Source organism: Solanum lycopersicum, chromosome 6, assembly GCF_036512215.1.
Source record: "Solanum lycopersicum chromosome 6, SLM_r2.1".
Classification (NCBI taxonomy): domain Eukaryota; kingdom Viridiplantae; phylum Streptophyta; class Magnoliopsida; order Solanales; family Solanaceae; genus Solanum; species Solanum lycopersicum.
The window spans coordinates 34,437,536-34,452,657 of NC_090805.1; the positions used below are offsets into that span (position 1 = coordinate 34,437,536).

At 27.9% G+C, this 15,122-nt stretch overlaps 1 protein-coding gene across 1 annotated transcript; it reads right to left on the reverse strand.

The window, feature by feature from the left end:
* Positions 1-7,208: 7,208 nt before the first annotated feature.
* On the reverse strand, positions 7,209-10,244 carry LOC101253384 (two-component response regulator ARR17). The gene is made up of 5 exons (XM_010323821.4): positions 9,412-10,244; positions 7,902-7,981; positions 7,717-7,794; positions 7,558-7,628; positions 7,209-7,463 (listed from the first exon to the last, which is right to left on the reverse strand). The coding sequence occupies exons 1-5, from the start codon at positions 9,536-9,538 to the stop codon at positions 7,373-7,375; spliced, it is 447 nt and encodes a 148-aa protein (XP_010322123.2). The 5' UTR covers positions 9,539-10,244; the 3' UTR covers positions 7,209-7,372.
* Positions 10,245-15,122: the final 4,878 nt, after the last annotated feature.

Below are 15,122 nucleotides of genomic sequence, written 5' to 3' on the forward strand. Positions count from 1 at the left end.
TCTATGCATCAGAATATTATTTTATTCATTTTTAAATTTTATTTTCTACTTTAATTTACTATATATTTATAATATATTTCACTAATAAATTGTGATTGGCCCCATCATATAATCATGTTATTTAAGCGTTACTTACATATATAATTCTGCCTATGTGAAGCGCTTATGAAAGAAGGCTAAAACTTGTGCAAAATCGTTTAGAAAATTATGGAGATTTCCTTGTAGAACATTATAATTTTATGATTTTTTTAGAAAATCATCTAAAACCTTGTAACTTTGTAGATAATTGATCTTAGAGGGGGTCATTCACCAATAAATTGTCAAACAAAGATTTTTTCCAAACAAAAACTCTCCTTTAGCCCTTAATGTGTTCTTTTTACCCTTTTTTATTAATTTTTTTTAAAAAAATTCAACAATTTCAAAAGTCTTAAATTGACTTGACATAACATATTATTAACAAATTGTGTAAGATCTTGAGCAAGTTAATATGCTCCTAAATAAACTTCCCTTTTTACCCATAAGTTAAACATCGAGAAATTAGGCTTTCCCTTTTTTTCCCTAAGTTAAACACCGAGAAATTAGACTAGATCACTGCCAAACATTTTATGATTCATAGCCGACAGTGGAAGAGCCACTTTATACGCCTCTTCATTGAAAAATTAACTCGTTTGATAAAGTTAAAATTGTTATGAAATCAAGCTTATAAGACTATAATCATATAGAGGAGAATGCAAGAGAAGTAGATAGAAAAAGAAGACTTTTCTTTTTATTCAAGTGTATATAAGTTTCATTTGTATATCATACAAAAGTGAAAGGACAACCCTATTTACAGGTTGAGAAATCACTCCAAAAGTCACCATATTAAAAATCATAATAAACAAATACATTCTTATCCAAAAAGGTTCATGAAACCTAGTGAATATGGATGTTTGTTCATGTACTAACTTTATGGACTATCCACTCATTCAATGGATTTATAACACTCTCTCTTGGATGTCCATAGATAATGTGCCTCGTTAAAACCTTATTAGGAAAAATCCTGTGGGAAAAAATTCTAGTGAAGGAAAAAGAGTACACATATCTTTTGATACGCAATATTTGTTGCCTCATTAAAAACCTTGCCGGGAAAAACCCAGTGAAAAAAAGTCTCGGTCAAGGGAAAAAGAGTGCAACGCGTATTATACTCCTCCTGATTAAAACATCACTTAATTTCTTGTAATGATGTCTCCAATCTTCGTACATTGTGGTTGATATATTCTTTTTCAAAGAAAAATCACACATTTCCTGAATATGGTGAGTCATTTATCACAATCAGACGCACTTTTGACTTGCTTCATGGATGGATTTTATTTCTACATAGCAACATTTGTTTTATTGATCGCCAGGATATTATTGTGCCTCCACATGCAAACACATAGCGTACTTGAGATAGAGTTTTATGCGGATCAGATAAACATTCTGCATCTACGTAACCAATCAATTTTGTCTGGGATTCCTCGGAATATAATAAACCCATAACTATGGTCCTTCGAGAATATACAATCATGTGCTCAACACCATTTCAATGTCCTTTTATCGGGGAGAAACTGAATCTTGCCAGTAAATTTACTACAAAACAAATATCTGATAATATTGTTAGCAAAATGCACTAGTGCCCTGATTGCACCAAGATATGGAGTTTCATCACCAAGAAGCTATTCATTCTTCTTTTGAGATCAAACTGAATCATAATTTATGTCAAGCGATCTCATAATCATTGGAGTACTCAATGATGTGATTTATCTTATACAAAAACATATATGTGTATGTGTACTGATAGACAAATATTTCATTTGTCAAATTATCAATTAGTAGGTCAAGACAAAATTTTGTCTTACCAAGACCTTCTCATAAAAATACAAAGACAATTAGGGTCATTCTTTTGTATCATTTTCTTCCTTGACTTTTATATGCTTTAGACACCTTGATTGCTTTAAGGATTTTCATATAACCTTCATTGTCTAGCTAGACATGACAATCATTCATTATATGCATTCAAGTTTTTCATATGTTACCAGATCAAAACAAATCTTATTGTATCCACCATAGGAGAATACATCTCCAATATTGTTAGAAATTTTGCGACAAACCTTTATGCCCCAAGGCACAAGTTATACTTGATATATTACGATTATACCATCGCATAATAATTTATTGTACCCCACTAACATTATACCTTGATTTATGGACTATTTGTCCAAAACGTCACTTTTCTAAGTGAAACAATATACTTGAATTATGCATTTTACTTGGCCAACCATTTATCTGTCCACACTATATGATAGATTTGAATTCAAGATCCTCGTCACAATACCTTGATGGTTATTTCATATTGATTCCAATATGACATAACTTATCGAGATCTCTTCTTTTTTCATCATTTTTCAGGTACCTTAACCTTTTCCGAGGTTTTATGAAGTGTTATGTCATTGTGCTCTTTTATAGCACTTGCCTCATTATCATGACCATATTGATCATTTGCCCCTTTCCTTCTTCAAGGAATTTTATATTTGAAACCGATTGATCTATTACGCTTTCGGTGTATCATAGACTCTGTCCTTCATGGACTTCACATTGGAGCATTTGCAACTGAATTATATCATAGGCTTAATATTCATCTGACAACTGATTTGCAATATTATGCAAATGAATTGTCCCTTGAACTTCAAGTTCACATATTTATTTAGCGAGAATTTAGATAATTCATAATTAACCTGACACATAATTTCCAGTTGTCAATAACCTCTCCCCCTAATGTTAGCAAATCTAACATTCATCCCAACCTTATTTAGGAATTCATCTTTATGCATGGTGGAGCAATCAGATCATAACCACACATTCAACCTTTTAGATGAAAATTATTTGGTTCCTGGCCCTGAATCAATTTTAATGGGGAAACCTTGTTGGCTTGATGCATACATGTGTTGATACATGTTACTTATCTCATACCAAATCTCATTTGGGAGTTTTGTTCTCATAACCATGATTTAGCTATAATTGAAGGCGTACAATTTCTGCTAAATCAACCAGCATTATCAATATAATTTCATAGTTTGAAACTGTGTTCTTAATTTTAACAATTCGAGCAAACAACCTAACAAAAACCAATTTATAAGTTGACAACAAAACACATGTGACCATCGCATAGATGCATCGATCATATAGTTTCAAATGATCCACATGATAGGTGAACGTACCCATATTCACCCTTTTATATGTTCCAAAAGTTTTAGGGAATTACAATCCCAACCTTAACTGGTACAATGATCATTTTATGAAGAGAACAAGCAACACATGAGAATTCTTGAAGAATCTTTTATTTCTTCATCATATAATCCACATGAATTCTCAATTACATTTGCACCACATTTAAACCAGAATGGTCAACCGGTCATGTCAACTAATCTTTATTTCAGTACACTTATAATTTACTTTCGCATGTGATTTCATCAGCATGCCCACATTTGTGTGCAACAAACAAGAGGAAACAATTGGTAACCTTTTACATAAATATTTATAACCCCTTCGGTTGTAGTGATTTATAGTCTCGATATTTATTTTCAATTCATCCGAAACTTAAAAAATTTCTTTTGAGACTTACTACAACCCCATTATTATTCATCTGATAATAACACAACTCGTTAGAGCTTGCTATTAATTTTGTGTACTATCACATATTGCATGACACCATCCTTATTGTGAGCATCTCCTTCAAGGAGAAATTATATCATTATTGTCATGGTCAAAACATTACGAGCAAAACATGTTTCTTGCTTTACTTTTGTTGTACCATAGGTACACAACCAATGACAAATTTGTATTGTCACACAATAATGACCACAACCCTTATAGGCAAGAACTATTTCTTTCTTTTGCCCTTTCGATAGTTCATAACAAACATACCATAATATTCATGACGTATAAACGCACACGACCATTGACCGTTCATGTCAAATAAAATTTATATATTTCTCTCAAACCTCCCGTAGAGATGAGATGTGGCATAATCATTTTTTTCTCAAACCTTCCATAAATGTGAGTTGTGGCATATATCCAACCCATGATGATTTTATCACATCTTGACCCATTCTCTTATAGAATGATCGAACATTCACGATACTCATCACAAGTCACATTCTCTTCAAGGAATGGACCAATCATACATATGTACTTCATTAATTTGCATTATAAGCACATTGTCATGGCTTTAAAATTCATCATATTTTCATGACACACCTCAACATCACTTTGAAAGATTAAGTGTACCATCACTTTATCTTCTTGTCTTTTGATGGGGGATTTATAAACTTGTCAAATTATTGGGTCGACATTATTCAGAAGTCCAATGACCTTTAATACCATTTTGATAATAAATATTGTCTTCACATTTTGAAGGACTATTTGGAGAACTCATAGTGTTCTTTCTTTTATAATTACCACAATGATGACTATTATGATTCCGTCCCTTCACGACCTTATTCATATCGTTAATCATTTGTCATCTTTCAGACTAATTATTTACTGCTACCATTCATACGATAGAATGGAGCAAGTCAACATCGGATTTCAAAGTTATCATATGTTGCTACCACATTCTTTTCAAGGAATGGAGCAAATTCAATAAGACGGATTTCAAGGCTTTTCATCAAAGCCTTAGTCATCATTATACCATCACTATGGTGCATTGACTCAAACTCAATGTCTTATCCATATAAGGTGTGTGAGGCCAAATTATATGGGACTTGAACCCAATCCTTATCATCATGGTGCATCAAAACTCAAATTGATGTCTTACCCCCTTAGTGCGATAGAACTTGAATTTGTCGTCTTATCCCCAAATATTTTTCATTATGTGCATTCGGACTTTACCAGATGTCTTACCCCTTTTGGTGCGATGGGACTTGAATTCATCGTCTTACCCTTCAATCAATGTCATATAAATCAAAACCAATAGAACTCAACCATGAGCCTTTAAATGAAATCAAGAATTATAGAAGCAAATTTAGTCAAAATAAGATTGAGAGTTTTCTCACTTCCTACAATTATAAATATTAATAAGTTCCTCATAATTAACACTTAGAAAATCAACATGAAAATTTACTTCTTTATCCTTTAGTTCTTTTCTAAAACGAAAAACTGTTAGAAGAAAAGGACTTTTCTTCTTTTTAAGTGTATGTAAGTCTCATTTGTATATCATACAATAGTTGAATAAACAACCCTATTTATAGGTTGAGAAATCACTCCGAAAGTCACCATATTAAGTATAATAATAAATAGATACATTTTTATCCAAAAAGGTTCATGAAACCTAGTGAATATAGATGGTTGTTCATGTACTAACTTTGTGGACTATCCACTCATTTAATGGATTTATTAACAAAAAATTTAATTTTATGTATATATACTATATGTTGACTTTTCTTATTTTTTTATGTTAGATTTATTATTTTATATTTTGGCACTTTTTAATACAATTTTTGATTCGGCCACAAATAGAAGATTAACTTTAATACAGTAAACAAGTGGCAAAAAAATCCTGAGAGGATCAAAAAAGTGGCACTTTAATATCTATTGAAACACACTATTATATATTTAAGTTCAGTTGCATCTAATCTAATAACTAAATAAAGGCCTTAAATAAATTTAAATTAAGAACAAGTAGCTTAAAATTTTGGAGTTGGCTCCACATCTTTGAGAAGCAGTATTATGTTACTAAAGAAACAAATTATATAATCATTGTCAAAAGAATGTCCTTTTTTATATGTGATTGTCAATATCAAGTAGTCCACGAAACTAACGCCACGTCTGATTTTTGGTCCAATTGGATTAGACTTATCTATAGTTAACGCCTAACGGTAGTAAAAAGCCAATGACATTCTTTTTTACTCGTCAAATTTTAATTTTAAGTAATTAATATATTAAATTGATTATTTTATCTCTATTACTTGTATTACTAACTATATACTTGATAAGTAAATATGGAGGAAGAGAGTATATTACAAGCTACTTGCCAACTAACTATGACTTTGACAGCTATTACCCAACAAGAAATCCACACGCTTTATATTTCTTTTTGAATTGATAGAGCAATTCATTTTCCAACCTTAAAGCCAAGGTTTCATCCGAAGATGTAATTGCGTTTTTGTGTTAGAAGAAGGATAGCTATACTCTAAAGACGCATATTGAAGTGAAAGAAGCAGAAGAAGAAGAAGATGGGTCATAAAGGGAAAAAAGATAGGGCTAAAGTTGTGGCATATTGTTGTTGTCCTTGTATTGTAGTGTCTTGTACATTCTCTGTTTTAAAGAGGACACTCTTTGTGGTCTCTTTCCCTGTTTTGCAGTGCTTTGGATTGGATGAACATAGACATCAACATCAACACCACACACACTTCAATTCACAGCTTCATTAATGTTTTATTTTTCAAAGTTTCAATTTTTACAAGAACAGAAAAGGGGACAAAAATTCAATTACTTACTTGTTGGGTAGTGTATTCTGCTAGTTGATTTAGTTGTGAGCTATTATTGTTTCATTGTAATACTGCTATTCTGTTTGATTGTCTAGTGAAGAGAATTTCAATAGATATGTAACCATTGTATTTTTCCAGCTATAATTTTGTCCTTGGTGATAAGATTCTCTAGTTTTAAAACCATTCCACATTTGATTTGTAATTGCAATCAAATTTGAAAGGCTTTGATTAAATTACAAAAATGATGGCAAGAATCATCGATTTGAAGAAGAAGATAATTTAAACACTCTGCTATGTTGAGTAACTAATAAGTGACAAACCAGTTTATGGCCTAAAATCACCAATCTTATAGACAAAGTAGGAATAAGGAAAGAAATCAATTGCTTTTTGTGCTGATGGGATTGGGATAGGACGGATCAAATAGGATAGGACACGACGATACTTAAACAGGGCAGAACAGGTCAAAACTTCAAAATATTAAATGGGACAGGGCAAGCCCAAGCTTTGGCTTGTTTAGCTAATCGTTATGTCTGTGATAGTTTAGTTTTCTCAAATGACCGTTCGGAGCCGGAGGAAGTATTTAACAATGCTGATGAACGATTGTCAAGAATCAAACGTTTTGTTTGGCCCCATTTTTATGTAAGCCTTAGGTAAAGTGATCCAATAGGTAATAATATGCTTTTTGCCTCGTAAAAACAGAAATTTTCCAAATTCCAACAGTTTAATATAAACATTTTTTTTCACATACAGACTATCCTTTAATATTAAATAGCTATAACAGTAGTCTGACTTTGAAAAACTAGTAATTAGCACCCAACACAACAAAATTACACATAAGACTTTGAATACAAAATATTTCTCATTAATTAGCATTGCATGAGTTGACATCGTAACCTCTTCACATCTGAGTGCTTTAGAGGCTTCAACATGAACATCTGAGCCCCTTCTTCCATGCATCTGTTCATTTCAAAAAATTTGAGTTATTTATTTGATTACTTACCTATCATAACTTTGTTCAAAACTCAACTAGTCATCGATGATATAAACTTACTGATCAATTCGAGTTGGGATATTCTCAGATGACATAATAACAACTGGTACATCTTTCAATATCGACGATTCCTGCTTGCATTTCATTCAACTAATTAAACAACATTTTAATTTCTCCCATAGAATTTTTTGAACTATTAACTAAAAACTAATAATATACCTTGATTTTCTTAAGCAATTCATAACCAGTCATTCCTGGCATGCAATAATCTGTTATTATCATATTAACCTTTGAACCCTGTTGAAATAAACACACACACAAAAAAAAAAAGGAAAATCATAAACATTAATTAATACTAATAACATCCCTTGAAGAAAGAACTGTTTAATTAAAGAAATAATTACATTGTTATTTGTAGAGTTCTCCTGATTAGCTCCTAATCCCAAGTACTCCAACGCCCTTAGACCATTTTCTGCAGTAGTCACTAAAGCCAACTCACTAATTTTAGAAACTAATCCAATTTTCATCTAATAATCATATTTTGACGAGATTAGCCCGACTAATATAGAAAACTAGAAATAGCAAAAAAAACAATTCAAAAAATACTAATGGTATTAATTTAGTTAAGTCAGAGGCGGATCCACATGTATATGTAGGGTACACATCAGCACGTGCACTTGGTACTACTGATACAATCGAATAAAATGTTATATGTTAATTGTCACTGAAAGTTTCGATAAAGCCTAAATTGAAATAATATTAATATAATATTTAAATTATGAATTCGTCTTTTGTCTGAAATAAAATAAAATTCTCTTTACTGAATACAGATGAATCACGGTATTAATTTGTGGCCATACCTAGAGCTAGTTAGGATGAAATTATTTTCCTATATGATACTAATAAATAATGGCATCCAGAAGGAATTTTTTTTTTATTTTTGGAAGGAAAAAAAAAAGAGAATGACATAAAATGAGAGTAAAAGTCTGCATCAAAGGATTCGAAAAGATACGAAGGAAGCAGTGTGATCACGTATTCATAAAAAGTTTTAACATATCGAAAAGTCATATAAATCGGTATCATTTATTTACTTTTCCTACACGTTTATTCTTTTCCCCCATAATTAAACTCTTCTTTTATTTTAAATTTTCTTTAATTACCATTCCTTTAAGGAAATAAGAGGGAGAGAAAGCGATGTTATGAAGATCCAAAATTTGAATCGGTGAATCTTCAACTTTATTATTTCTATTTTTATTTACTTGTCAATGTTTTCTAATTTTTATTTTTGTTATTTTTTGACAAATTAAGGCAAAACATTTTTTTTTCTTTTTCTTTTAAGTCTTTCATTTATTAATATTGAGTTAATATTTTTGCAAAATATAGTGAGAAAATATATTTAATACTTTATCAATTAATAAATATAAAATAATAAATTTACTGAATCAATAATTATTTATCTGATACACGTGTCAAAATAAAATTTGACAAGTAAAAAAGAAAAGAAAGAGTATTACTCCTGTGTGATAACAATATCAAATAAAAACGTACAAATGATGTATACATAGTCTTATCCTATCTTATAATGATAGAGTGTGTTTGAATAGAATGTTAAGTAAAGAATAATGAGAAGTTAGTGTATAAAACAAATAGAATAGTGAAAAAACTCATGCTAAAAACGCTGTCAACTTAACATAAGTATGTATATTTAATTAATTTGTATAAGTATGCATTTTCTTCTTGGTATGTTGTATCAATTTGTGGGAGGATTTTCTTGCATGTATAATGTCATACTTGAGAAACATATATGATGGGGAATATATGATAGAGCAATTGAAACATATATTATACATTGTGATCACATGTGTTGTCAAATATTAACAAGAGAAAATGTGAATAAATAAAAATATATACTACCTTTACAAGATGATTTTTTGAGTAATTTTTCGACAAGTTTTCGATCAATAAGGTTGTCATCAACAGCTAGAACATGAGGTTCTTCCTGAGCAGAAATTGTTGAAGATGAAGAAGAATAAAAATCCATAATAAGGCACAAATAAGAATAAGAGGTGCAATAAGAAAAAGAAGAAGAAGAAGAAAGAATCAAAGTGTAGAGAGAAAAAAAAGCAATATAGTTTGTGGGGGGTATTTAAAGGAAAAGAAAGATTCTTGGAATTTCTTGGGAAGATGAAAAAAAGATTTTGAACTAGTGGGGGGTTGTGTTTAATTAAGGCAAGGAATCACCAAAATTAAAACTAAAATCAAAAGGTTGTGTCACACATGATATTTGGCCATCTCATATTTTGCTTCCATTACCCAAATTCTGTGGAAATTAATATTTCTTGATTACTTATAAAATGAATAAAATAAAATAGATAAAATGATATTTTTTAATTCTTGTGTTAAAGGTTAATTTTTTATTTTAGTTTTTGTGTTATTTAATTTAACACTATTAATTTTTAATTATATCAAGTGAGTAATTTTATTCCTTCAACTAACAGATTCAAAAAAATTAACAGAGAGTTCACTGCTAAAAGAGATAATTCGGGTATTTAAAAGTTATTGCTTGTGAAAATGGAATTTTTTTTAAAAAAATTATTCGTTGCATATCTTATCGTTCGTCGGTGTGAGAGGGAGGGTTAATGCCTATAAAATTGGTTTTGTTGAATTTGTAGCTCAAATCAATGGGCTTGTTCTTCTAGATAAAGATAAAGAAGACTTAGCTTGTTCTTCAAGAGAGAAAATAAAAAAAAAAGTATCTAAACTATCCCTTTTAGCGGTCTGTTAATTTTCTATAAATTTGTAAGTTGAAAGATTAAAATCACTTACTTAATATAATTGAAGGTCAATAATGCTAAGTTAGATAACACGAGAACTAAAATAAGATATAGTCTTAACACAGGGACTAAAAATGTCGTTTTCCCAATAAAATACTTTTTTCGGATACATAAAAATAAAATTTTTATTATAAAAAGACTATAAAACAAAAACAAAATAAAAAACTATTATAAAAAGGCTATAAAACAAAAAAAAGAAAAGAAAATTATAAGTGATCTAAAAAGCTAAATCCTCTCCTTTTCATTCATGCATGTATTATATCAATAACAATATTAATACTGTTTTCTCAGATCCTCATTTTCTTTTCTTTTTAATTATTAAAGAACAGATAATGTGCTCATAAAGAAAGTGTGGATAAATATTTTTTTTGTTTCATATTAGTTTATCACTTTTTATTTTGCATAGTGTTTCAGATATCATAAATAAGAAGATAATTTTTAGGGATATATTTTCAGAAAGAATTAACTTTTCAAGGTTAATATAGAAAAATTTTAATTAATGCTTTCTTGATTTAGTAAGGTGGACAATTTATTTAAAATAATTACTTTTAGTATAATGATCAATTGATATTGAACGGAAGGAATATTAAATAGTGGAATGTTTTGTTAAAAATGGCAAGTAGGTGTGTGAAATTTTCTTGAATTTGATATGGTGAGAAGAGGATCTAAAAAGTATGTGCATAGAGGATTTTGAAAGCAGTATCTTGCTAAATCTTAATAATGGGGACCAAATCTAGCTGCTTCCCATTCTTACAATATTCTACAACAAAAAAGTGTGTTTGGTATGAATCAAAGTATTTCTCAAATTTTTATTTTATTTTATTTTACAATAAACTACTTAATTCAAATGTAGCCATAAAATGACTTGTATAATTTATGGAAATTTTATTTTGTAGTAGTTCAAATATGCATTTAATTTGTGCGTCTTTCACTGCCCTAATTAATATGGCTTATATATAGTACGTTCTTAGCTTCCACATTTTTTGCTAATTCAAATTTTGAATATATACATTTATTAAGAAAATTTCTTTCAATATACTAGACAGTAAATAATTACTATATAATTATCAAACTCTATAGAATTTGTCTACTATATACCTCAGTTAATTCCACATTATCTTTATCTCTCTTGTAATTTTCCTCTTCTTATTTTCTCTCTGTATACTATCAATAAAAATGTTTAGGAGCTTGTTTGATATTGTTGCTGGAGGTAAAATATTCTATTGTTGCTGGAGGTAAAATATTCTTACTTTAAGGGGGGAAAATCACTTATTTTGAAGAATTAAGGTGCTTGGTTAATTAGTAAATTGTCTTTTAGTGGAATTAGAAACATTTTTTTTGTTTTTGAAAAAAAAAACTAAAAAATTCTGCTCCTTGAAAAAAAAAAATATCCCATCAATATGTACATATTTATTAATATATTCCTTATAATATTTATATTTGTGGTGAATTTTCCATAGTTATTTAATTTTTGGAATGATTATTTTGCTTGATTTTATTAACTATAGTTAAAATCATCATGTTAATATTATATATCGATATATTTTTTTCTTTATTTATCTCTGTATAAATATTTAAATATATATATATATATATTTATGTAATAAAGATAAAAATTCAATTGAAATTTTATTATAAATATATAAAATAATTTTAATATTAAAAAATACATTAATATTTGTCATTTTTCATGATTAATTCTTGAAACACTTTTTTTTAAGATAGTCAACCACAGTCTTCTTATCGAAAGTGGTTTCAAATTAATTAACTAAGCACCTAATGTTTTTTTTTTCTAAAAGCATTTTCCTGAAAAGTTTTTTAAATAATATATACTTCTAAAAATAAGTAATGTTTAACACTAACGCCAATCATGTTCTTAAACATAAATTATCTAAATATTCTTCCATCATTTTTGAATTTTTCACTTAAATGAATACTCCATTAATTCTAGCACTAAGAGTGAATAAATAATTTATTTGTATTGGAATGAAAGAATAGAATGTGTATGAAACTGAAAAACAGCAGTTTATTTTTCCCCAAAAAAGGGAGGGAGGGAGTCACACTAGTAGTACATCATAGGTGAATGAGAATTTTTAAGTAACAAATTGTTTTAGTGCATGTAGTTAGATAATGAACTAATTTAAGGTTTCACTTGCTATAATTAAACTAAAGAGTATTATATTAAATTATAATATTATCACAATAAGGAACAAAAATAAAACGTATATAAATGCCAAACTTTATATAACTTTATATAATTCCATTTCCCTATATATGACTTGGTGCACCATGATATATTTCTTGATACTCAGCAATATATAAGATATGTAATACATAGAACTTGATAATATCTTCATGAATTCCAAGAAATTTGCAAGTATCCCTCTTATTTTGTTCAATTATTTGGTTTATCTTTGTTATATCTTTGGACTTTGTGATATATATATATATATATATATATATATATATATATATATATATATATATATATATATATATATATATATATATATATATATATATATTTCCTTGCTAATAAAAGCAACAAATTTATATTACTTCCTCTATTTTAGTTAATTGAAAATTTTGGGACATTTTCAATGTTCAAATAATTGAATTTAAAGTTCAAAATGGATGTTGAATTTTTTCCCCTTCATATTTGTCCTTTTCTTTAGTAAAATTTGACATTTTATAGGAAAGTTATATTTATGATTTTACAGAGAATAATAATGAATATGATTTAAATATTATTCACAAATATTTTTTATAACAAATTTATATTGTTGCCTCACAAGTCAATTAATACGAAATCGTGGGAATAATATATTTGATGATTCGTCATTTGCATCATATGCATATATATGTATAAAAAAAATAAAAAAAAGTTATGGTATCTATTTTATATCATTATGTTTTTATTTGGTGTGGTTTGAATATGTCTTTCATTAATATTTGATATTTCTATAATTTTGTTTAAATCTTTTATCAGTTTGGTTTTACTAGAATCAAATCAAATTAAATATCATTAATTTTTAAAAATTTAAATTCAAATCGAACCAAAATCAAATAGAAATCTATTTAGAAAATCAATTTTAATTAAAATCAATACTCCCTCTATCCTTTTATATGACATTTTTCATTTTTCGAGAGTTAAACGATTTAAGTTTGATTGAAAATTCGCGCATGAAATTTTAATTTTTTTGAAATGAAATAAAGTACTACAGGTCACAATTTTTGATAATTCAAAATACATAAAAAATCGATGAAATATTTATTTTGAAACTTAAAAAATATCACATAAAATAAAACAAAGAGAATATTTAATTTAGATTAAAAAAAAAGAGAAAAGAATTATTTTGCATCATCCTTGCAAAAAAAAAAAAAAAAGATGATCCGAATTTCAAAGCAATGAAAGATGTGTTTAAAGTTCATAATCTTTGAATTTGACGAAAATAAATCTTTGCTATTTTTCGATAGATTTTCTCGTACCAAATTGCACAAAGTTCCAAGTAATATAGGGACTAACGTGCCTACAACATCAAATCCATTCTAAGCGATAAGAAAGAATCCCAATCACAAAACTCCCACTTGGGAGGGTCAACGTACTTATTAATTTTACACAAAATTTAAGATATTTTTTTTTGTTTTAAAATAAATAATAGATATTTATGTTATTAAAATTAATTCATTAAGAAGAAAATTAATATTTTAAATTATTGTTATAATAAATATATAAACCAGATATTTTTGGAATAAATTAAAAAAAAAAAATCGTATAAATTAAAATAACAAAAATAATGAGTATGTAGTTTATCATCTAAAATTATAATTTAAGAAAGAGGTAGGGTAAGTATAATTTGAATATGAAACTAAATTTTTTTTTGGGTGGGGTTGATTCATTCTTTATAAAACTAGCATAATCAGTACTCTCTTCGTTTTAAAAAGAATGATACAATTTTTTTAGTTTGTTTTAGAAAGAATGATTTCTTTCTTTTTTTTGATAACGTTAATTTTCAATTTCCCACTTGACATGTTTAAGGACACAAAATTAAAAAATATTTTGATACATTTGACATAACTTTAATTTAGTATCACATGATTAAAATATTTTCTTTCTTTTCTTAAATTTCATTTCAAGTCAAATTAAATGATTCTTTTTTAAACAGAAAAAATATTAACTAAAATATATAACGAAAGACCTTAAAATAACTGAATGCGTAATTACTAATGCATGCAACATTCTAACGAAAACCCTTAAAATGTGCCTTCTATAGATCATGCAAATGACATAGACTATGCTCACATGACCATAAAGTTTTCTTTAATCCATTCATATTCGAAATTTACTTCACAAACTAATTGTAATTCATATTATATTATACTTTCTTCGTTCATTATTGTTTGTCATAATTTTTATTTTTAAAGTCAAACTATAAAAATTTTGATTAACATTTGAAGACATATATTTTTATCATATTGATATGCAAAAAATTGCAATTTATAGTACTTTTCAAATAATTTTTGAATATCTAAATTTTTTTGTGTACAATACGAATTAATGTAATATAATTTAACTTTAGAATTTAGTCAAACTGACTTTTGAAAAGCGCAACATGACAAATAAAAGTGGACGGATGGAGTATTATATGATTCATTAATGGAGAAACACTCTTTAGTAATAAACGAATTTTCATTTTTGAAGTTTGGACACAACATTTAAGTGTAAGAAAGTAAAGAACTGATAATAGTAAGAATTTTATATCCAACTTGAGGTTTGTTATATCAAGTTCG